This window comes from Vidua chalybeata, chromosome 17, assembly GCF_026979565.1.
Source record: "Vidua chalybeata isolate OUT-0048 chromosome 17, bVidCha1 merged haplotype, whole genome shotgun sequence".
Classification (NCBI taxonomy): Eukaryota; Metazoa; Chordata; class Aves; order Passeriformes; family Viduidae; genus Vidua; species Vidua chalybeata.
The window spans coordinates 12678470-12702656 of NC_071546.1; the positions used below are offsets into that span (position 1 = coordinate 12678470).

At 49.3% G+C, this 24187-nt stretch overlaps 1 protein-coding gene across 4 annotated transcripts; it reads right to left on the minus strand.

The window, feature by feature from the left end:
• Positions 1-869: 869 nt before the first annotated feature.
• Positions 870-23374, minus strand: CASS4 (Cas scaffold protein family member 4). Of its 4 annotated transcripts, none has more exons than XR_008433876.1 (8): positions 23029-23374; positions 11142-11525; positions 7852-7956; positions 6714-6860; positions 4890-6227; positions 2856-3447; positions 2318-2532; positions 870-2096 (listed from the first exon to the last, which is right to left on the minus strand). XR_008433876.1 is itself a non-coding variant. In XM_053958649.1 (6 exons), exons 1-6 carry the CDS (start codon positions 23071-23073, stop codon positions 3034-3036), a joined length of 2433 nt encoding a protein of 810 aa, XP_053814624.1. In that variant the 5' UTR covers positions 23074-23374; the 3' UTR covers positions 2144-3033. The 4 variants fall into 4 exon arrangements, 1 of the variants encoding a protein (XP_053814624.1); XR_008433877.1 differs by having other exon boundaries at positions 870-1337; positions 1393-2096; positions 2318-3447; XR_008433875.1 differs by having other exon boundaries at positions 2318-3447.
• Between the last annotated feature and the right edge of the window lie 813 nt (positions 23375-24187).

The window sequence follows — 24187 nt, forward strand, 5'->3', positions numbered from 1 at the left end:
TATCCCTTGTTTTCATGAGGAAATCCCCCGGGACGCGCATTTCGCGAGGATTTACGCCCAAACGCGGCGCTCCCGAGGCGGTTTATCCCTTGTTTTCATGAGGAAATCCCCCGGGACGCGCATTTCGGGAGGATTTACGCCCAAACGCGGCGCTCCCGAGGCGGTTTATCCCTTGTTTTCATGAGGAAATCCCCCGGGACGCGCATTTCGCGGCGGTTCGGGCTGGCGCTGGGGAGTGCGTCCCGCCCTCAGCACTGTCCCGGGCACGGGCGGCACAGGAGCGGGTTTAACCCACCCGGATCGCCGCTGGGGTGCGAGCGCTGCCCGCCGTGCGATGTCGCGATCACAGTGACCCATGTCGGCGATAAATCACCCCGGGAACACGGGGGTGACAGGGAGAGCCCCAGCGAGAGGATGCTGAGGGGGGAGCGGCTCGCCATGGCTGCTCCCGCCCTTCTGAGGGCGGACACCCGGCACAGGCCCGGCATTGCGGCTGCAAGCCGTCAAATTAATTAATTAGCGGAACTACAATTAGCGCGGGCGCAGCCGCGCGAGGCCGCAGTGTCCTTGGTCACACCCAGAAAGGTTCGCGTCCAGAAGATTGGGGGATAAAGTTAAAAAGCTCCGCGGGCCGGAGGCTCTGAGGGCTGGGATTCCAGCAGGGAACAACTTCACCTTTCCAGCTGTGGGAAGAGCTTGTCCAAAGCCTCTGCACGTTTAGTGACTGAAATAATTTTTTTTTTTTTTCCCCCAGCTGGAGAAATGCTTTGAGAGATCCAGGCTGTGACAGAGGATGATGTGCTCCCTGTGCATTTATCAGGAGTCAGGATTTCTCTCAAAGTTTTCCTCTGTGCTCAGGTACCAGCCTGGTGCATTTCCTATTGACCAGATTTTGTACCGTGTTGCGTTTGTTAAAACCAAAAATTAGCTTTGCAGCTGTTTAAAAAAAACCCCAAACAACCCTGTAATTACAAGTTTTGAATGAAGTCCTCAGAAAACAATCAATATTGGGATATCATAAGTTACAGAACATTGTGCAGCTACATTTAAGGAGAGACTTTACAGGAATAGAAAAAACAAAAAGGAAAATACATTTATCAGACATACACAGAGAATGAAAAATAAGAAATCAGTCCTAAAATCAACAACTTGTGCTCCAATACACGGCAAACATTCCCACCCAGCCCCTGTGACAATGACATTTCCAGGCAGGATGTGAACAGTGGAGAAAAAAGTGCAGATTTAATTCTTCTGCATCAGCTGCTCTGGGGATCTTCCCCTGCTACCAGTGCACCCAGGGAATTCCTGCTGGGAATTCTGAGTGGGGGGATCTTCACCTGAACCAGCACACAGGGAATTCCTGGTGGGAATTCTGAATGGGGGGATCTTCACCAGTGCACCCAGAGAATTCCTGGTGGGAATTCTGAGTGGGGGGATCTTCACCTGCACTGGCAGCCAGGGAATTCCTGCTGGGAATTCTGAGTGTGGGGATCTTCACCTGAACCAGCACACAGGGAATTCCTGATGGGAATTCTGAATGGGGGGGATCTTCACCTGCACTGGCAGCCAGGGAATTCCTGGTGGGAGTTCTTAGTGGGGATCTTCACCTGCTACCAGTGCACCCAGGAAATTCCTGCTGGGAGTTCTGGGTGTGGGGATCTTCACCTGAACCAGCACCCAGGGAATTCCTGGTGGGAATTCCAAGTGTGGGGATCTTTACCAGTGCACCCAGGGAATTCCTGGTGGGAATTCCAGGTAGGGGGATCTTCACCTGCTACCAGTGCACCCAGGAAATTCCTGCTGGGAATTCTGAATGGGGGGATCTTCACCAGTGCACCCAGAGAATTCCTGGTGGGAATTCTGAGTGGGGGGATCTTCACCTGCACTGGCACCCAGGGAATTCCTGCTGGGAATTCTGAGTGGGGGGATCTTCACCTGAACCAGCACACAGGGAATTCCTGGTGGGAATTCTGAATGGGGGGATCTTCACCAGTGCACCCAGAGAATTCCTGGTGGGAATTCTGAGTGGGGGGATCTTCACCTGCACTGGCACCCAGGGAATTCCTGCTGGGAATTCTGAGTGTGGGGATCTTCACCTGAACCAGCACCCAGGGAATTCCTGATGGGAATTCTGAATGGGGGGATCTTCACCTGCACTGGCAGCCAGGGAATTCCTGGTGGGAGTTCTTAGTGGGGATCTTCACCTGCTACCAGTGCACCCAGGAAATTCCTGCTGGGAGTTCTGGGTGTGGGGATCTTCACCTGAACCAGCACCCAGGGAATTCCTGGTGGGAATTCCAAGTGTGGGGATCTTTACCAGTGCACCCAGGGAATTCCTGGTGGGAATTCCAGGTAGGGGGATCTTCACCTGCTACCAGTGCACCCAGGAAATTCCTGCTGGGAATTCTGAATGGGGGGATCTTCACCAGTGCACCCAGAGAATTCCTGGTGGGAATTCTGAGTGGGGGGATCTTCACCTGCACTGGCACCCAGGGAATTCCTGCTGGGAATTCTGAGTGGGGGGATCTTCACCTGAACCAGCACACAGGGAATTCCTGGTGGGAATTCTGAATGGGGGGATCTTCACCAGTGCACCCAGAGAATTCCTGGTGGGAATTCCAGGTAGGGGGATCTTCACCTGCTACCAGTGCACCCAGGAAATTCCTGCTGGGAGTTCTGGGTGCGGGGATCTTCACCTGCACCGGCAGCTAGGGAATTCCTGGTGGGAATTCTGAGTGGGGGGATCTCCACCAGTGCACTCAGGGAATTCCTGGTAGGAATTCTGAGTGTGGGGATCTTCACCTGAACCAGCACCCAGGAAATTCCTGCTGGGAATTCTGAGTGGGGATCTTCACCTGAACCAGCACCCAGGGAATTCTAGTGGGAATTCCAGGTAGGGGGATCTTCACGTGCACCGGCAGCCAGGGAATTCTAGTGGGAATTCCAGGTAGGGGGATCTTCACGTGCACCGGCAGCCAGGGAATGCCTGCTGGAGCTGCGGGTGTGCCCAGAGGAGCAGCAGTGGCAGGTCCCTCAGTCCATCGTGGCCCGGAACTGCTGGGTGTACTTGGCCAGCTCCTCCGCCTGCTCCCGCAGCTCCCTGGTGGCCTCGGCGTTGGGGAATTTGAGCGCTGCGGTTTTGGTGGCCAGGGCCAGGTTCTTGAGGAGGCTGCAGAAGCGGCTGCTGCTGTGCAGGACGTCGCTCCGGGCCTCCCTGTCCTGGCTCTCCTGGCACAGGGAATCCACCAGCCTCTGCCCCACCATGATGATGAGCTTGCTGTGGGAGATGAAGATTTCGGGGGGCTGCTGGCTGCCGAGGCTGGCGGTGAACACGCCGATGGCCTTGTGGAGGGCAGCGAAGCACAGCCTGCAGTGCTCTGGGAGGGGGATTTTCCTGGCAGGCTCCTGCCTGCCGGGATTTTCAGTCTTTTTTGCACATGGCAAAACCTGGGGAAAGGGTTAAAATAAAAACAGATTCAGCCTGGCGTCAAACGCTGGTTGTTTGTTTGGTTGCTCTACCCTGAATTTTTGTGGTCTCCAAATCGCCACACCCTGGAGCCTTTACAGTAATTTCTCTTTCCAGAAAGTGTTGGAAATTCTCCTGATTGCCTCTTTCCCCCTAAATACAGTTTTAATATTGGATAGCACACAAAGTGCTGCAGCTGAACGTCAGTCCTTTACACAGTCTGGCCTTGAAGCTTTCAAATAACACAAAACATTGATCTTTAATGGACTTAATCGGGGTTATGAATGATTAAAATGCACAAGACAAGAGTCAATTTTGTGCCAGTGCACGAGAAGATACTTTGAAACGCTGATTCTCACAACCTTATCTCAAATGATGCTGAAAGGCAATAAAATAAACTGTATGACTTTAAACTGGAGTTGTTTGATTGAGGGGAATAAGTGCTCTTCACAGGTTTTCAGCAGTAATTCTGGGAAAATGATCTCTGAGAAGCAAATAGGTCTCTATGTGTAGAGATGTGTGTCTGAATGCAGATTACTCTGAGTTTTAGCAAGCACAGAAATCAGGGACTAAAAGCCCTCTTAAATATTTCAAAGTCAGAAATACCTTTGGGTTTGACTCTGTACTCTTCTTTGTACTTCTTTACCTGAAATGACTTTCTGTGCCCGTTACAAATTAAAAGTTGAAACAACTACATAAAGTATTTAAATATAAATGTGGTTTTCTTTTATTTCATGGGGAAACAGCTCCTTGTTCTGTAGCCTTCATGTTACAAATAGAAATGGGAGATTTGTTAGAAGGAGCTGTAGGTTTTTTCCTCCTAAAAATGTAGTACCTGATCCTGCAAGATCTGAGACTGAAACCAACATCAACAAAACATTTCAATGTAACATTCCCTAAATTTTAAGTACAAGTCAGCATTTCTTTGGGAAACTAAGGGAAATATTCTTAGTAGATATTTTAGTGATTCTAAAGAGATTCTTAAAATCATCAAGAATTATTCCAACAAATAAATGTGTTAATTAACAGAGTTTAATTTCTGTGCAAACACGATTTCCATGACACCTCAAGATGGGAAGGAACATCTCTTGTCATGCCAAACACAAAGTAGTGGCAGGAAGAGAACTGTGAGGGGAAAGAGAAGTAAGGAATTGCCAGCTCCCAAAAAAATCCTGCTTCCCAAATGAATTTAAGCTGGCAAGAATGATAAAAATGTTTTATTTTCTCTGTTGATTTAAATTAGTGCTCATTGTACATGTGCCATCCAGCACCGTCACAAAATCCTGGATCTACGTAAAGTCTGGAAAGTGGGATCTAATGCCAACTGAACGTGGCACTGCAAAGGTAAAATAGTGCTGGTAGGTAACAGCCCCACATCTGCAAAGGGTGAGGAGTGCAGGGAATAAACCCCAGTGTCACTGACCTGTAACTGGACGTAATCACAATCCTCAGTGCCATTTTCTTCTGGTTTCTCCACAGGGACCCGGCTTTGGCTGGATTTCTCAGGAGCATTTCTCTGGAGTGACTCAATTTCTACTCTTCTTGGCACTGGGATTTGTTTTGCCATTTTGCATTCCAGGTTCACTTTTGGTTGCTTTTTATCTGGCTCCTTCTCATTCTTCCTGAAGAGCAGCTTCCCGTTGGCGATGATGATGGACACAAACCTCTTGATATCATCTGGAATTGTCCTGGCCACCATAACGAAGCGATCCAGGTCGTCAGGGTTGTTCTGGGGCTTCCTGAGCACCAAAGCCTCCAGGGACCAGCTGCAGCTGTTGAGAGCTTCCCTCGTTTCTGTCAATATTTTGTAGGAGTTCATGAGGATTTCCAGCTGCTTTTTAATTCTGGCCTGCAGGTTGTTATCCGTGAGGTTGGAGGCGTTTCCCTTCAGGGCTTGAGCAAAGGCCAGGAACTCTCCCAGTGACACCTTTATGTGGTCCACTGCTCTGTGGATCTCCTCCAGGCTTTTCTCCAGGTGCTCCTGCAATCTCCACTTGCTGCTCACAAAGATCATTAAACTGGCGATGGAGCTGGACACGCCGTGCTGCAGCCGAGTCAGGGTCTCGATGGCTGCTTCCAGCTCCAGTTTGATTTCTTGGACAGGCTCTGGTGATGGTGACAGCGTAGAAGACGACTCAGCAGAAGAGCTGGAGGATGAGGAGAGAGTGCTGCTTCTGCTGTCCACACTGGAGACACACAAACTGTCATTTTCTGACTTGGCATCCATCGAGAGCTGTGGAGAAGCACCGTGTGCTTGGTCTCTGGAGCCATCACTGTTGTTTTCCATCTCTTTCTTGGAGTGCCCAGCACTGGGCAAACCTTTGGGAATATCATAAACGTTCTCCTCAGAGACCTGATTCTCAGCCTTGGCAGCCAGGAGCCTCGGGGGCAGCTCAGAGCTGCCGTTCTGTGGCAGGAGGATCACGTCCCGAGAGGGTGGAACGTCGTAAAGAGGGATTTCTGGAAGCGTTAACTTCCGCTGGGCCGGTGGAATGTCGTACAGCTGTGGATTTCCAGCCTTGGCTTCGCTGGTTGTGGCTGGAGCCTTGTACCTGGCTGGGGGAATGTCATACAGCACCTGCTTCTCCACAGACTGGCCAGGAGGGTTGGGTTTGAATCCGGAATTGTCAGGGGATACTGGAATATCGTAAATCCATTCGGACTTCCGAGGGTTTGGCAAAGTGTTGTAATGGCCCCAGCGTTTCTTCTGAGATTTATTTTCTGAGTCATCGAGTTCTCTTTTAGGAGGGACATCATATAACTGCAACAGAGCACAGAGGGTTCATAAACCATCTTTTTAAACAAGAATGAGAAACAGAACTGAATTCTCAGAGCACACAAATGTGTGCAACTCCACTGATGGCACCACGGAAAGGCTGCCTGTATTTTTTATTTTTTAACATGCACAAGCTGCATGTATAAAAGATAAAATATTTGGAGCAAAGGTGATTAGATCCTGCAGCAGTGAAATCTGCAGACACTTGATTTTTTTCCCACTCACATGTACACCCTCACATGCAGTAAATCACCAACAGACGGCACTGACTCTGCTCAAGCATCTTCAATGAATTTAAATTTTGCTTGGTACGGATATGTGTGTGTGTGCAGCTCGAGTCTAAGCTGGGAAAGGGGCATTCAGCACCATTTGTTGTGTAAGAAACGGTGGGGAAGAGATGGGAAACCTGTCCCTGCTCCAAGCCAGGCATCCCAGGAGTGACAGATTATTCTGTGCCCACCAATTACTTACATTGCCTGCTGGTGAGTCCTGGCTGCCAGCTCCTCCTTTTTCTGGCTTGGCTGGGATGTTGTAAAGCTGCTTCTGCTCTGCCTGGAAGCTCTCTGTGGATCTGCCCAGCGCGGAGCCCTTCCGTGTGCTGGGGGGAGTGGCACCACTCTGCTCAAAGGGAGAAACAAATGGTTTCTTTTGATCCTTTTTAGAGCCCACTGGGGCCTTGAGTGGGATCAAAGGCTTTGAGTAGGTTTGGGTCTGAGCAGGGATCACCCAGGAAATCTGTGGATAACAGTGGGCTGGGCTCAAGCCTGCAGTGCCAGGGAGCAGCAGGGGTGGGGAGGCCCCTGGGGCGCCCCAGTGCCACTCACACCTTTGCGTGGGAGGTGACAGGACGGGGCTGGTGCCTGTCCCATCCCCAGAGGTGGAGGAAATGTGACATTCACTGAGGCCAGGGCAGTGGGACAGCACCAAGGACAGGATTGTGTAACAGGACGTGTCACGGTGATGTGACCAGATCCAGGGTGTGTTTTTCCCAGGAGGAGGGTGGTGGGGGTGACATTTAATTTCTTGCTGGACGTGCGCTTGTGACTCTTCTCTAAACATCCCCAAATCACCCCCACCAAATGACATCACCACATTTCCTCATGGATTCTGAGGCAGAGAGGGTGACAGGTCAATTCTACTGTCACCCTGTTGGCTTTTTGTAAAATTGGGAGGAAAATCATCTCTTTTTAGCTCAAAGCCTCAGTTCTCCTGAGTTTCTTAGAAATTTAGAGCAATGTTTCTTAAACCTGGTGCATTTCTAAGAAACACTTTCATTTTTTCTGCCAGTAAGGCATTTCCCCATGGATTCTGAGGCAGAGAGGTTGACACTGATACAGAGAATTCAGTAAGACATCAGTAGTGTCACCCTCTCTATCCCCCATTTTCCACTGTAGAAAAAATGGAAGTGTTTATTAGAAGCACACCAGATTTAAGACACGTTGCTCTAAATTTCTCATAAACTCTGGAGAACTGACGTTTTGAGCTAAAAAGAGATGATTTTCCTCCCAATTTTACAAAAAGCCAACAGGGTGACAGTAGAATCGACCTGCAGATCAGCTCAGAGGTGCTTCAGGGTGGCAGCTGCAGGGAGGGAGGGGGCAGCACTCACCTGTGGGAGCAGGGACGCGCGGTGCTGTGAGGAGGGGACATCGTACACCTCACCCCTGATGTTTGAGGCTGAAGCCCGGCAGGCTCTGGGGAGGGTAAACAGGTGCTTGGAGGGGAGAAAAAAAAAAATAATAATAAAACTGCATCGGCAGGAGGCTTTGAAAAGTCATTTAGCTGAAAAATCCACTGTCGGAGTGATCACTCTTAAGTGATAAAAACCTTCAGCTCTTCATTGAAAGTGAGAGACAGGAATTGACCTTATGAGCAACAGCATGTTTATTCTCAAATAATTCTTCTTTACCAGCACTTCTGGTACATTTTAGATAAGATCTGAACTGGCACCAAGACAATCTGCCTTACTAACCACAGGACAGAAAAGATTTGGAGAAAATCCAGCTGCAGTTATCACTTAAACCTTTAAACTGCCCAAAAGCAGAACCACTTAAAAAAGGAAGTGGGGAAATTTCAACTTCTCCAAGCCCACAGTCATTGGGTCAAGCCAATTCAATGTCAGAGCAGCAGAAAAGTGCAGGCTGAGCATTATTCTGTAGTTAAGAAAGACTGACTCATTTGGAAGGATTAAACCTTGATGTCCTGTCCAGCTCCATAAACAGGGAAGTCCAATATAGGATTTACATCTTTGCAGTCAGGTTCTCCTGTTTGATTCAAACATAATTTGAGCAGCCATGACCAGATCTGTGGGACAATTAATGTCACAAAATATGAATGCTGGGTTAGGACTTTTCTTTTTTAGACTCAACCACCAAAACATGGAATTTTGTTCATCCAGCCTGCCTTTAGCCTGGCTGCCCTCAGCTAATTTATAAATGGGCCATTGCAAACCACTGAACTCCAGAAACACTGCTGGGGTGAGATATTACAGTAAATTTTAGACTTTAAACTGGTTTTAAACTGGAGGGAGTGATTTCCATTGTGCAAGTCCTGCAGCAGCTAAATGTAGGAGAAATATGGTAGAGGAAGAAGAGTGCAGCTTCACTCTGCCTGGTTCAGCTCTCATCTGGAAACAGGGAATGAGGAGTGAAGACAAAGCCCCTTGGTGCTGTGATAGAGAGCCACAGAATCACAAAATGGTTTGGGTTGCGAGGGATGTAAAGACCATCTCTTCCACCCCCTGCAAAGGGCAGGGACACCTTCCACTATCCCAGGCTGCTCCAAACCCCCTCCAGTGTGGCCTGGAACTCCTCCAGGGATGGGCAATCCTGGGCAACCTGTGCCTGAATATGAGAATCCTCCTTGCAAACAGAGGCACAACTTCCCCGAGTGAAAGGGTGAAAGATAAAAGCCACCCTCAGCCCAGGTCTGCCTCCAGAATGGACAAATCTGAGAGTCCAGCAGAAAGGAAACTCTCTGGATATCACATCTTGGTAGTTTTTGGAGAATCCAGCAGAAAGGAAACTCTCTGGATATCACATCTTGGTAGTTTTTGAAGTCCTATCAGTGGCAGTAGAACCAGAAGGTGCCCTGGGTGTGAGGCAGAAGCAAGGAGGTTTCTCTGTGGGGTGAAAACACCCAGGCTCTGAGGGATTTATTCTTGTTTCACTGCTTTCAATCAGCTCCCTCAAAGACTCACAGTGGCTTTTCCCAGCTGCTCAGAGGACAGCTGAGTATGGCAGGAGCTTTGCCAGCTGTGCCACAGGATCTCTGTGGGATGGTCTGGATTGTTCTGTGCTCCCTGAGCTCCCCTGCCTTGGGGACAGCTTGTGACCACCAGGGAGCAGCTGGTGTGGGGACAGCTGGGACACTGTGCCACAGGCACACTCTCAACTCCTGGATAATCATCAGAGGCTGGGACATTTCCTTTTCATTCTTCATTCTTTTTCATTCCTAGACTAGGCACAGCTTAGGTGGATAAATTCATGAAATGAGACGGGGAGAGCCAAGGAGCTCTTCTGCCAGACCATCCATCCACATAATGAATAGATGACATTTTCCACCTGATTTGCTGGCACAACATGGAAAATGGATGCCAATCTCTGATTCAGTTTGCAAATGGCTCCTTTAGGGTCAGGAATGTGGAGAAATCAATGACAGCAAGTGCAGAAGAGTCTCTTGTAGCTGTACTCGGTTTGAGTTTGAGTTATGGTTGTGCACTGCAGCTGCAGAGCTGAAAATGAGGTTTTGGTCACCAGGGATGCCCTGGGTTTGTTGTTTTCCAGCACCCACCTGCCACCCAGCAGGAAGCAGCAAGGAGGTTTCCATGACTGGCCTTCCACACAGCAGGAGGAAAGGTGGCTGAATGAGCCCCATAAATCAAACTATCATTAAATCAGCCTAAATCACTATAGAGCTGAATTTTCTTCCTTTTCCTTTTTAAAATTAGAATTTCAAATGTGATTTCCATACACAGAACAAAGAGCCACCCAGGGCTGGAGAGCTCAACTGAACAAAACCTCGCACCTGAACTCCATCCTCACCTGCTCTATTTCCCTTTCATTATTAAACATTCCCCACTCTTTTTTTTTTCCTGAAGAAAGCACAAGGTTTTGATGTTAAAAACCAGTGAGATGTAATCAAATTACATGTTCCATGTATGTTTGAATGTCAAACACAAGGAACTGGGAGAAAGAAGAGCCAGGCCAGGGAGCTGTAATGAAACTCTGGAAAACCAGTTTGTTCTCCTCTGTAACTGGGGGAACTGGTGGCAGCTCTCCTCCTGTACACCTTGGTCAACATCTCAGCAGCAGCAAAAACGGGCTGGGAGAGAAACTGGTTGGGGGTACACGACAAAACTTTGTGTCCTTCTGTGTGTCTGGCAGGGGCTGCTGCTTGGTGCAAGCCTGGTGACAGGTCAAGAGAGAGGCAGCAGCATGCTGAGCTTGCTGAGCTGCTGGAGACAGCAAAAACCAGACCAAACCCAGCAATCACACACCAAAGGGTGATTTCTTAAAAATTATGAATCATGTTCCTGTGCAGATGGATGCAAAGACTCCACATGTGCTCCAGCTCTGCATGCCTGCTGGAGAAAGTTCTGTGTCTTGTTATTTTAACTTTGTAAAGCATTTATAGATTCTCCCAAACAAATGGTATATTCTTTACTTCCTGCTCTGTTTTACAGCTGCTTTAAACTGTCAGAAAGGTGAGGGAGTACAGAACATAGAGACTCTCATCTGCAGCATTTCTCACACTACGCTATAAACTGATGGGAGTTTCCTAAACACCATCATTCTTCTGCTGCCAACCCCACTGAAAAAAAACATCTCAGGCTTCCTTATTTCCCCCCACCTCCCAGCCATTGCTTTAACAATTACATCTGGTTTTTTCAGAGCTCACCTGGTGCGTGGAGCGCTTGGTCCTCTCGCTGAGCAGCTGCGCCGCCAGGGCCGGCACCTGGTACACGGCCTGGGCAGGGAGGGCCTGGGGCTGAACCCAGCCCTCCATCTTCTCGTAGGTGGCCGACAGCGCCGTGGCCTTGGGCACGGAGGGCACGGAGGGCACCTGGTAGATGCTGTGCGCGGCCGGCGGCTCCGCGGAGGGTGGCAGGAGCTGCAGGCGGTTGGCGGGCGCCAGGCCGTGGTGGCCGTGCAGGGAGCACCGCCACCAGCCCTCGCTGCCCGGCACGTGCTGCTCCAGCACCGTCACGATGTCCCCTCTGCGGAACGCCAGCTCGTCCGAGCACTCGGCCTTGTTGTCGTAGAGCGCCTTGGCCAGGCTGTGCTGGGGACACGGAGCACACCCACGTTGTCACATCGGCACCCTGTCACATCGGCACACCCGCGCCGGGGCTCTTGGCCTCCGGCTTGGTGTTCCCACCCTGCTGGGATCCGCTTTCCACCTGGATCCGGGTTTGATTCGCCCACCCCTTTTCACACTGAACAGCCTCTCTCGAGCGCTGGTGGCAGAGGTAAAGGTGGCACTTTGTTGTTGCAGTAAGGTAGAAAAATCATAAAGGAAGGCGTCATAAAATCAGGCCTGCCCTGGCTTTCTGGCCTTCTAAGGCTGGTCCTCCTAAGGCAAGCTGGCACTTTGCAAGTTCCCATGTGAAGGCAATCCTGGTGTGAGCAGTTTGTTAACACAACAATCTATTCCTGGGTGACAACCAACCAGCACCTGCATAAACTGCTTTTACACCGTCAGATAGAAAAATGAAAACTGTCTCTCACAAACAACTTTTGCTGCACGTCCACACCGGGGTTGGAGTGACCAATCAATACAGGATAACAACTTGTTACTGACCAATAAAGTAATTAACAAGAAAGCTGCTGACCAATTGGAGTCCCACACGAGGTCTATAAAACTGGATAAAAAGGAGTTATGTGAATAAAGAATGGGCTTTTTCCACCATGAGGAAAATGGAGTCTGTGTGATTTATTCCCATACTTTGTGTCTGCTACGGTCAGTGCAATAAAGAAATAGATAATAATAAGATTACTGTGATATATTTCTTCATCACCTTTTCCTGCTCAAGGCCTTTGAAGAGCAGTGCTAATCTTCATTATTTAGATTTATTATATTAGACTTACATATATTGGACTTGTAAGCTAAAACACAAGAAGTTCCACATCAAAATGAGGAAGAACCTCTTTCCATGAGGGTGGCAGAGCCCTGGAACAGCTGCCCGGGGAGGGTGTGGATCTCCCTCTCTGGGGACATCCCAAACCCACCTGGATGCATTCCTGTCACCTGCTCCAGGTGACCCTGCCTTGGCAGCAGGGTTGGACTCGGTGATCCCCAGAGGTCCTTTTCAACCCCAATGATTCTGTGATGCCTACGTGAAAAGTAGGTGTTTTCCCCATTGTCATTCTGTGAATTCTTCATCTCATACTTACTCATTAAAAGATCACAGAATCATGGAATGCTTTGGGTGGTAAATATCACCTCATGCCACCCCCTGCCATGGCAGGGACACCTCCCACTGTCCCAGGCTGCTCCAAGCCCTGTCCAGCCTGGCCTCGGACACTTCCAGGGATCCAGGGGCAGCCAGAGCCAGCAGGTAGCTTTAATCACCCGAGGCATTTTTGCAAAGGGTAGAGAAAGCTGTGGATGTCATGTTTTAGGTTTTTCCCAGTACAAGATAGATTTTGCTTTCAGCTTTGAAACAGGACTGCTCCGCAGCCAGCGGGACACTGGCTGTGCCTCAGCATGAGTTTCTTATCAGAAAAAGTGCAAGTAATGTCCAGAGAGATAGCACCCAAATAGGAAACGTGATGCATTTGTATTTTTGTCCGGAGCATTTGCTGTGAGGCAGCAGCTGGCCTGAAGCTGCAGCACAAGAACTCAAATTTGTCAGCTCAGCTGGCGACAAGGGCCCGCTGTTGGCTGCAGGCGTTTGGTGAACAATGGCTTTTTGTGGGACAAGGGCAGCTGCCAGGGCTGAACTGCAGCCCCCTTGGCCTCATGGTCCAGCCTGGCTTTTGCCTCGAACATGGGAGTCCACTTTTGACTGGGACAATGCCAAATGTTGGAGTCAGGCCCCCAGGAATCCCCCCCTGGGCTCTACACTTAACAAAAAAAAAAAAAAAAAAAGAAAAAAAAAAGGAGAACAGCCAACTTTTCCTGTGATTCATCAGCACTGCTGGGTCCCTGGGTTGAATGCTGCACACACTTCTGAAGGACAGACCCTCTTCTTCAGGCCTGAGGAGGGTGGGCAGAGGAAAACTCTCCCCCTTTTCCAATGTGAAGAGCCTTATCCAGGCACAGGCAGGAAATGGGTGAAGGGCCAGGAAGGCTGGGCTCAGGATCTGAGCCTGGCTGGGGCACACACAGCAAGGCTGCCCTTCCTCCTTGCACCCACACAGCTGAGAGGAACCTTTGGTTCACACTGTGGTTTTAAAAGGCATCTAAATATTGACGTTTCCCTTTTCCTGTGGAAACAGCACACTCAAAGTTGCTGCTGAGCCTAACTTTTTAACCAGAGACACAAACCTTTCCATCAGAGGGGTCCCTGCTCGAGGCACAGCACACATTTCTTTGGGTTGGCCAGTAAAGATGTGCAAATATCCCAGGGCCAGCAGGCCCAGCCAGAGGCCAGGCTGAGGCAGAACCTGGTGGCTCAGATTTTGCATTTCTGGGGCACGTGGGCTCACATCTGTAATCTACACAAACCCAGCAGCCTCTAGAATCATCCCAAATCAAGCCAAGCAGGAGATTAATTAATGAATCAATTAAATCACAGGGCACTTTGGGGAACCTGACCTAGCTAGAAAACAGATCTGTTCATGGATCATCTCCTATCCCATCCAGAGAGCTGGGAAGGAAAAATGAAGACTTTGACCAGAGAAGTGATGGAGACAAGCCCTAAACTCCAGTCTGTAGAACATGGTTGAACTGACAGATTGTCAGACCTCGCACAAGCAGGGTCAGTGGAGCTCTTAAAAAGAAGAGATTAAAAAAAAACAAACAACAAAAAAACAAAGAAACAAACAAAAAAAAAAAAACAAAAAAAAAAAAAAAACACAAAAAAAAAACCAAAGCAAAGAAACAAACCCTAAAGGTTTTCCAGCTAAGGCAGGGCATAATTAAATTCCAAGTTTCAGGACAAACCCTCAATACTGTGGAGTTGGAGAGCACATCTTTGCCATCCCCCATCGGTATTTTGGTGTTTATTTCAGCAAAGTGCAGAGTATTTCAGCACCACAGCAGGAGCTGCAGGAGGGGAGTGCTCGCTGCCCCTCTGTCTGCAGGCCCTGCACGGGGTTATCTGCAGGGCAGGCTGTGGCTGTGTGTGCCAGGCACATTCTTCTCTCTCTCAGGATTTTTTCACAGAGGAGCGCAGAGAGAGGAAAGAGAAAACAATTTCTGCTCCTTGTTTTCCCCGTGTGGAATGTGTTTGGAGAATTGTTTACCTGGGGGGATTGCTGGGTTGGATTCTGGTGAGGATTGTTTGAGCCTGGTGGCCAATCCAACCCAACCCAATCCAATCCAATCCAATCCAATCCAATCCAATCCAATCCAACCCAACCCAACCCAATCCAATCCAATCCAACCCAATCCAATCCAATCCAATCCAATCCAATCCAACCCAATCCAACCCAACCCAATCCAATCCAACCCAATCCAATCCAACCCAATCCAACCCAATCCAACCCAACCCAATCCAATCCAACCCAACCCAATCCAATCCAATCCAATCCAATCCAACCCAATCCAATCCAACCCAATCCAATCCAACCCAATCCAACCCAATCCAACCCAATCCAATCCAACCCAATCCAATCCAATCCAACCCAATCCAATCCAACCCAATCCAATCCAACCCAATCCAATCCAATCCAATCCAACCCAATCCAATCCAATCCAATCCAATCCAATCCAACCCAACCCAATCCAACCCAATCCAACCCAACCCAATCCAATCCAATCCAACCCAATCCAATCCAATCCAATCCAATCCAATCCAATCCAACCCACCTGTGGCTGGGCTCTCAGAGAGGGGCACGAGTTGTGAGGAGTTAGATTTGGTAGTCAGAACAAGTAGGTTTGTAGTTTTAGTATCTCCTTTAAATAGTCTATTAATGTATTATAGCACAGTTATAATAAAGAAATCATTCAGCCTCCTGAGCTGGAGTCACACATCAGCATTTCCTCCCATTGGATTCACCTGCAGCTGCAATGGCTGTGCCAGAGCCCAGCCCTGCCTGCTCCCCCAGCTCCCTGGACACGTGTGAGGCATCGCTGGGGCAGCCCCTTCCTCTCCTGGCAGCGCAGACATCCCTGCCCTGCCCGTGACTCTGAACGAGCGCTGCGTTCCCAGGATCCCGAGCCCTCCGGGATGCTCGCCGAGGAGGGGCTGTGCTGGGAGGGCTCTGGGGGATGCACGTTTCCCTGCCTGTCCAGTGTGGCCTCCCCAGGCAGGCCTCTCTGGTGCTGTGTGCGTTGTGTCCTTAAATAACCAACGTGTAAAAAGCACTAAAGCAACACAGGTGAGGTCCAGGTGATTTTCCTTCTTTGCTTGCCGCCTCATCCCCATCAGCAGCCTTGTAAAACCTCTCCTAAGACAAAGAACGTCCTAAAAGCCCCACAAAAAGCACCTTGAGAGGCAGCGCTGGGGCTCTGCTCTCACTGAGTGGGTTTAAACAAGAGCACAGACCTGGAAAAGAGGAAAAAAGTGTCCCCTGCAGCTCCTCCCGAGGCACTGGGACCCCCAGAGCCCACAGCCGAGGGCAAAGCAGGTGGGTCACACACTGAGGGGACTGACAGTGCAGGGTCTCTGGAACGGCCTCACTCCAAAAGTTCCCATCTAGCTGGAAGTGCATCTCCTTTGTTGGAGCGTGGCTCAGATGTGGAGAGAGTAATTCCCCTCCCAAAGTGGACTTGTCACATCTTTGTTGTTTGCAGATCCTAATCCAGCCCTGGTCCCTCTACAAAGCCTTGGCAGCCCTTGGGAGTCATAGGAATGAAAGCTGCTACCTCATGTTTATTAATGGAGTAATTGTAATTAAGGGCAGTAAAGCTGATCAGTGCCCAGGTCTATAATGTAAAATTTTATACCCTCAGACTGACATCTGTGCTCTGTGTACACAATAGATATTTATGCTAAGGAAAAAACATCCCACTGTTACTAAAAATCTCTCCTATCTCAAGCCAAGCCTTATCTTCAGTATCTAGGACCATGCAACAGGAAAATATTATCATTATAAAATATATACAAACATTGCTAGAAAAGTCCAAGTGAACACAGTGGTGTACAGCACGTGATAATTTGAGCATCTTGCCCACAAGCCTCACAAAATAATTTCTCTATGCCCCTGTCCCACTCAGTTTGTATTTGAAAATCTCAATTTGCTACCCTGTATTATTTCATGTGAACGGGCACTGCACTGTTTCACAGCATTTCAGATAAAAAATATATTTTTCATTTATTATCTTCAATTTGCTTCTTAAAAACCCCTATTGAGATCATGTAAATAAATAGACAGTTTAATCCTGGGAGCTTTTGTGGATCGAGAGAAATATTTCTCATGTTGCACATCAATATATGAGTGAGCTCTTTTACTGCAGGAAAGTGGGACTTAAAATATTTGAGGAGGAAGAGATACAGGGCTGTGTTTGCTAAACAGTTCTGCTCATACATCAGAGACACCTCTGACATGTTTACAGAGCAGCTCCCAGTTGATCTCTTCACCTCCCAGCAAAGCTGCAGAAATAAACATTCTCCATCATCCATTAGCTGGGAACAGGCTTCCCTGAGAATTCCCCTTTAAACCCCAGACCACGGTGAGTCGAGTTCACACCAACATCCACAGGAAAAGAGAATTTACCTTAAAAGCTCAGATCGTTCTCCACCTGCGTGTGCAGCATTTCCTGTGACCTGCAGAAGGTCCTTCTGCATTTTTTTTTTTTTTTTTTTTTTTTTTTTTGTTTGGAAAATAAATGTCCAGCTCACACAGAAGTTTTGTGTGAGCTTCAAGGAGGAATGAACATCGGGACTTGATTTTATTGCTCTCATTGATTTTGTGGGGGTGGAAGCAGGCGCTGATCAGCAGGTTTTGAATTCTAAATTTGATCAAATAGAGGGAAAAAAATACACTTTAAAAAATTAAAGCTTACAAATCCTGCAGCTTCACACAAGGCAGTGCTGCAGAGATGGGAACTACAAGCTGGAGTTCTGTTAATTTCCCCCAAACTCTCTTTTCTCCACAAATGAAGTCAGTCAAATCCTAGCTGTGTTAAAATCACCAGAATGGGCAAGTGCAGCCAGGATTTCACCCCACTCAGGGCATTTTTAGAAGAGTGCTCTCATGCCCAAGTTCAAGGGAAAATAAACTGCCACTTCCTGCTGCTCCCAACACTCCCTGTGGGAGCATTCCTGGGGTTTGGGTCCTCAAACCTTTCTTTTTCCCATATGCACCCAATCACTTTAGGTTCTTTTTGACTTTTTTAAACCTTTTAGTGTCTTAATTACACCTGACTACATTTATTTCTAAATGTGGCTTTACAGACAGAGAAAGTCCTGCCGAGTACAAGTTGGGCACTCCTCAGAGCAGGGTCCTCACCCTCCTGCGAATCGGGCAAAACCTCCCCAGGGAAGCTCGGCAGGAGCAAACGGCACATTTTTCATTGAAAAATGGAAAATTTCAGGAATTCCTGCTGCTGGAGGCGCCAGGGTGCTGTCCCTGCACGCTGTGCCCTTTCTCCCTGGTGTGGCAGCAGTGGAGGGGCCGAGGTCAGGCTGGGGGTTTGTGATTCACCAAGAATCAGCAGCAGCACAACTCCCACAGCTGCGGCTTCCTGGGGCTCTCTGATCAGCCCCCAAAATCTTGTCCTCACCCTGCCCTCCACACAGGTCGTGTTTCTGAGCAAATGAATGAAATGCATTGAATAAACTGAGGAAATGGATGGTTTCTGAGTGAATATCACTGAAATTGTCGTGTTTCTCCGGGCAGGGTGGGTTTTCCAGCCGGGCTAATCCCTGCTGTGAGTCCCCACGTCCAGGCAGCAGCTGGACCCTGCTCCTTGCCTGTCATTAGCACGGGACACATGGGGACAGCACAGCCCTGCCCTGCCCAGCTGCCAGGGATCAGCTGGGACCCGCTGAGCCTCTCCTTGTCACAGCCCTGCCCTGCTCAGCACAAAGCCCAGCCTGGGGCTGGGGCAAAACCGGGGACAAACGGCTGCAGAATGGGTTTGATCCATCACTTATCCCCCCCCACACCAGGAGAAAAGAGTTTCTCCTAAAAATGAGCACTCCTTTCCTCTTCTGAGCCCTTCTCCTTGCAGACAGCTCTGCAGGATGTGCCCAGTCCTTACCCTCGAGTGCAAAGGCTTTCCCAGGCTCACAGGGCTCAGACTGAAATTGCTTGGCCTTTTCCTCATCCCACACTGACCTCAGCTCTTGAGACATTTCCATTACCCATTTTCTAGGAATCAATGCAAAAGCATCATCTCTTTTGAGGTAATACACAGCTCAACTCTTAACCTCGTTTTTTTCCAAGAGAATGTGGAAGTGACCAGTGTGAGTCACTCATGATCATTTTTAATAAACTTGTTATTACTCAGTGTACACAGAACGAGCCCTCACCCTCCTCAGCCACACTGCTGTTCTTGAGAAAGGGTTAGTTTGGATTATATTTTAAAAATTAAGACTGTGATGTGCAAATCAGCTGAACACACACATTGCAAAGAGACCCTGCCAGATGCAGATTTTGCCCTCTACCCACTACAAATGAAATCAGGAAAGTCATTAAATCAACTGCAGCAGAAAGCAAAGAGCCCAGTACTGACACTGACCTTCATTTTGCTGTGTTTCCCTGTTAGTCCATCACCTGAAGAGGAGGAGGAGGAGGAGGAGGATGTCCCCAGCCCTGTCAGTGGGTCAGGCAGCTCTGGAGGCTCTGGCTGGAAGCCTGGAGAGGGAAAGCTCAGCCTCTGCCACCTCCTGCTCGCTGGGAGCCCCAGGAAAGCAGCTCTGGGAATGGGGGGAGCTCATTACGTGGCAGAATTCTCTCCAGGGAGGCACTGGGCTGCAGCTGGTGATGTGCAGGACACACAGACTCCCCTGCAGGGAGTGCCTGCCCTGCTCTGAACAGAAAACACAGGGCAGCAGGGCTGGACCAGGAAAGGGATTGGATTTGGAAGCATTTTTGCAGCAGCATTTTTTACTCCTGGTTTGTTGTGTATGGGGATTTCTGTTTGTTTGTTTTGGTTTTTGTTTTGTTGTTTTGGTTTTTGTTGATGTTGTTTTTTAAAATTTCTTTTAAACTTCAAAGTGGTGTGAGGCTTGATACACTTTTAATCTGTCTCTGGAAAACTGAACCCCTTTGTGGTTATAAATCCCCTGCAAAACAACCTCACCCTGGAGAGGCAGAAAACGCAAGGAGGAAAGTTAAACATGACCTGCAGCTGAAGGCTTTTGTTTCTTGGACTATTTAAAAAAATCCTTGAATATTATTAAGGTATAATGCCATTTTAAATTATTAATGGTTGCTATTTGCTTGGCAGCAGCTGAGTCCTGGTCATGCTGGTGCACAGGTTTTGCCACTTTGGACTCAGGATATCTTTTTGTTGGCAAATTTTTACTGTTTTTGCCTTTGTACATGCTGGCTTTTCTCTGGTAAAAGCCTCTTCCTTCCTCTTTCCACAGTAGCTTCAAGATTAAATTAGACACTGGCTCCCAAAACCACAATCCTGTAGCTAGAAAAGACTTTAATATCTTGAATAGAAAATGCTGACTTGAAAAGCTTCATCAACAAAATCTACACCTCTGGGCTGGGAGCAAACCAGCTGCTGTCCAGAGGAAAAAGAATTCCTGGCACAAAGCAGCCCATTTCAGTGCCTTTGTGGTTTTTCTCTTCTTTCTTTTTTATTTTTTAAGTATCAGGAGCAGCAGTTTGACCCCTTCAGACACTTCATGCAGGTGATCACCCTGGAGTTTTTCAGGTGCTCCAGCATTTGGAGTAATCTCAGTTACAAACCAACAGCTTGTGGCCACAGAACTACTTTCAAATGCAATTAAATGTTCCCATGAATGAACCCTGGAGGGAATCCCTGCTATGCAGGGACACCTCCCACTGTCCCGGGGGCTCCCAGCCCTGGCCAGCCTGGCCTGGGGCACTGCCAGGGATCCAGGGGCAGCCACAGCTGCTCTGGGCACCTGTGCCAGAGCATCCCCTCCCTCACAAGGAAGGATTTTTTCCTAATATCCAACCTAAACCTATTCTCTGGCAGTTTGAAGCCATTCCCTGTGTCCTGTCCCTCCATCCCTTGGATCCCTCTCCACCTTTCCTGCAGCTCCTTCAGGCCCTGCAAGGCCACACTGAGCTCACCCCAAAGCTTCTCCTGCCCAGGTGAGCAACCCCAGCTGTGCCAGCAGAGCTGCTCCATCCCTCTGCCCATCCTGGTGCCCCCTCTGGGTCTCTCCAGCGGCTCCAGCTCCTGCCAGAGCCCAGGTGGGGCAGCCCTGCAGGTGGGCTCTCACCTGGGCACGGGATCTCTGTCACTCCCCACGCCCCGATTTGTGGGCGAGGTGGGAAGACGTGAACGGGGCATTTTAGGAGAGATAAACTCCAGATCCACTTCAGGCACATCCAGACACCTCTCCCTTTTTCCCCTCTGGCAGCAGCTCAGCCAAAGCTGTCCCACTGCAGGAGCCCGTGGAGCTCACAGGGGTTTGAAATTGCAGCAAGGGCTGCAACGCTTCCTGTGGCGCCCCTGGATACGCAACAACAAACAAACAGCTCAGCCTTGGCTCAGCTCAGCCTGAAATCCTTGTCAGAGGGGTTTTCCCCGTGCAGGTGCAATAGTGGGGGCACAGGGATAATTGCAGAGCATTTCCTGTCACAGCAACGCTGCTGAGGGTTGGTGCTTCAAGGAGTCCAGAGAGCAGAAACAAAAAAAAACCCTTTGTGTTTTTATATAATTCAAGTATCATAATAAACAGTACTGCCAGGGTGGTAGGGGACTTATGAACAGTTCATAAGTGATGTTGCAGAAATAATTAAATAATTTTGGGTTTTTATTACTCAGCTAAGTTGACTGGGTGGGCTCTGGCCATGTCTAAAATGCTCACAGCAGAACAGGTAATCAGTTTGCTACCGTTACATTGGTTTATTGACAATCCACTCGAGAACTGGAAATATATGGAGAAATAGGAAATTCTTCTGTATAGAGATGACAAATATCCTGCCTCAGTTACTGATGACTCAATGTGAAAAGTAGCCCCCTAATCTTTACAAGCTTTGATGGAAAATTTGGAGTGTAAAAAAATGACTCACTGAGCCTCTACTGAGCTTTTCACCCCCACTACATTTTCTATTAAATTTCCAGGAGGCAGTTTATTTACAGTAAACACTGAGATCATAATCCACGATGAAAGCCCTAATTCCGGCACACTCGTTAGGCTTGCAGAGAGCAGGACAGCAAGGCATTGACTTTGAATCAAGATTTCAGCATTTTCAACCCTTACAGCTGCAGCAGGACCTCTGATCTATAGAAAATGAATCCAGATGGAATGTGGATACAGAAATAAATGTAACAAACCTTATACACTTGGTCCAGTCTTTCAAAATAGGAACACAGAGTGTTTCAAAATGTTTTCTGGTTTGCACGTAACAAAAAGAAATCATGTCATGCGAGAGGGCACCAGGGCTGTCACTGAAAGTGTCTGGCAAAGAAAGGATCTGTGTCTCTAATGTCACTGCAGCACAGCTGTAAGGTGGAACCTTGAATTATGTATTTATCATTTCACAAATGAGCTTATTTCCAGGTATGTTTTTGTTTTCAGTTGTACTTTATCCAGGATACTTGCCAAGAAGACATTTCTCCCAGTCAGTGGTTTCGTCACCATGAAAAGCACAGGGGGACATCAGGCACAGGAGCCTTCTGTCCCCCCGAGATGAGGAACCCAAACACTTCACAGAACCACAGGACCACTGAGGTTGGCAGAGACCTCTGAGACCACTGAGTCCCAGCTGTGCCCCATGCCCACCGTGTCCCCAGCCCAGAGCTCTGAGTGCCACCTCCAGGAATTCCTTGGGCACCTCCAGGGATGGGCACTGCAACCCTCCCTGGGCAGTTCCAGTCCCTGACCCCCTTTCCATGGGGAAATTCCTGCTGGTGCCCACCCTGAGCTCCCCTGGCCCAGCCTGAGCTGTTCCCTCTCCTCCTGTCCCTGTTCCCTGGAGCAGAGCCCGACCCCCCCGGCTGTCCCCTCCTGGCAGGGAATTCCAGAGAGGGAAAAGATCCCTCTGCATCCTCCTTTGCTCCAGGCTGAGCCCCTTCCCAGCTCCCTCAGGGATTCTCCATCTCCTTCCCAGCTCCCTCAGGAATTCTCCAGCCCCTTCCCAGCTCCCTCAGGGATTCTCCAGCCCTTTCCCAGCTCCCTCAGGGATCCTCCAGCCCCTTCCCAGCTCCCTCAGGGATCCTCCAGCCCCTTCCCAGCTCCCTCAGGGATTCTCCATCTCCTTCCCAGCTCCCTCAGGGATTCTCCAGTCCCTTCCCAGCTCCCTCAGGGATCCTCCAGCCCCTTCCCAGCCCCCTCAGGGATTCTCCAGCCCCTTCCCAGCTCCCTCAGGGATTCTCCAGCCCCTTCCCAGCCCCCTCAGGGATTCTCCAGCCCCTTCCCAGCTCCATTCCCTGCCCTGGACACGCTCCAGCCCCTCAGTGTCTCTCTGGCCATGCAGGGCCAGAACCGGAGGGGTCTCATCACTGCTACTTCCAACATCACCAAGAATCCCACTGACTTCAAACACCAAACCCTTCCCTACCCAAAATTCAGACCTACCTTTGCAGCTGTGTTGCTCCTTGGGTTTGCATCCATTGTTGTCATCCTGAGGAACAGAGAGCCACGCTGGGATGGGGACACTTCAGCCCTGCCCAGGCGCTGCGCGTGGGGAACTCCCCTCAGCCAAGTCCATCTGACAGCAGCACTTGCAACTCGGAGACAAGGTTCTCTTGTAAGATACTGAGACAGCAGGAGATAAAAGGAGGGCAGAATAAAACCCAAAAAAAGCCCTTTTGGCGACTGGAAGTGAGAAAATGAAGCGTCAGGTGGGATTTTCCTTGCTCTTCGTGCACCAAGTTGTCGCAGTTAAGCAGTGGGAAGTCTGAGCCCTCTGCCCGTGCTCCTGTTTCCTCTTTTGCAGCAGTGAGAGCAGGGCTGGGCACAATGAGGAGCTGCACAGCCTTGATAAGGCAGCGCTGCCTCGGTGCCAGCAGTGCAGGGTTTCACTGCCAGCTTCTCCCGGCTTTCCAGGCAGCCTCGGCTCTCACAGCAGCAGGAAGCAGGAGCCTGCCAGGAATTCGAGGCACCTCAACTCCCACAGGGAAAGGTGTTTGCAGAGTCAGGGAATGGTTTGGGTTGGAAGGGGCTTAGGGACCACCTCATTCCATGGGCAGGGACACCTCCCACCAGAGCAGGTTGTTCCAAGCCCACCCAACCTGGCCTTGCACACTGAATTTCACCCCGGGGTTGCATTTTCTCCCTCACTGGGATGAGTTCCGTTTTTCCCAGCCCTTCTTTCTCCAGCAGAAGTCCACCAACCTGGTAGCCTCAGGAGGATGTCCAGGATATGGAAAGGCAGCAGGGTGCCAATGGCAGGATGGTTTTGTGTTAAAAAAGTAACTTTTTGCTCTTGCACTGTGAGTTCAAGCCCCCAGAACTGCGGAAGCTTGAGGTGAGAGCTCTCACTGTTCACAACCACAGTGGTGCTATAACACATAAACCACAAAAAGAGGGTTTAAAAGCAGATTCCAAACACCAGTAACAAGTGCATGAATTACAGACAGGTGCTTTAGCAGAATTAAAAAAAAAAAAGGCGGCATTCCAAAAATAAGAAAGCCACTGCTGTCACCCATCCCACATCACGCCTCAGTGACTGTGTCAGGACTTCCCTTTTCCCTGCCCCCAGCTCTGCTTCTCCTTGTTTCTTTCTCCACCAAAA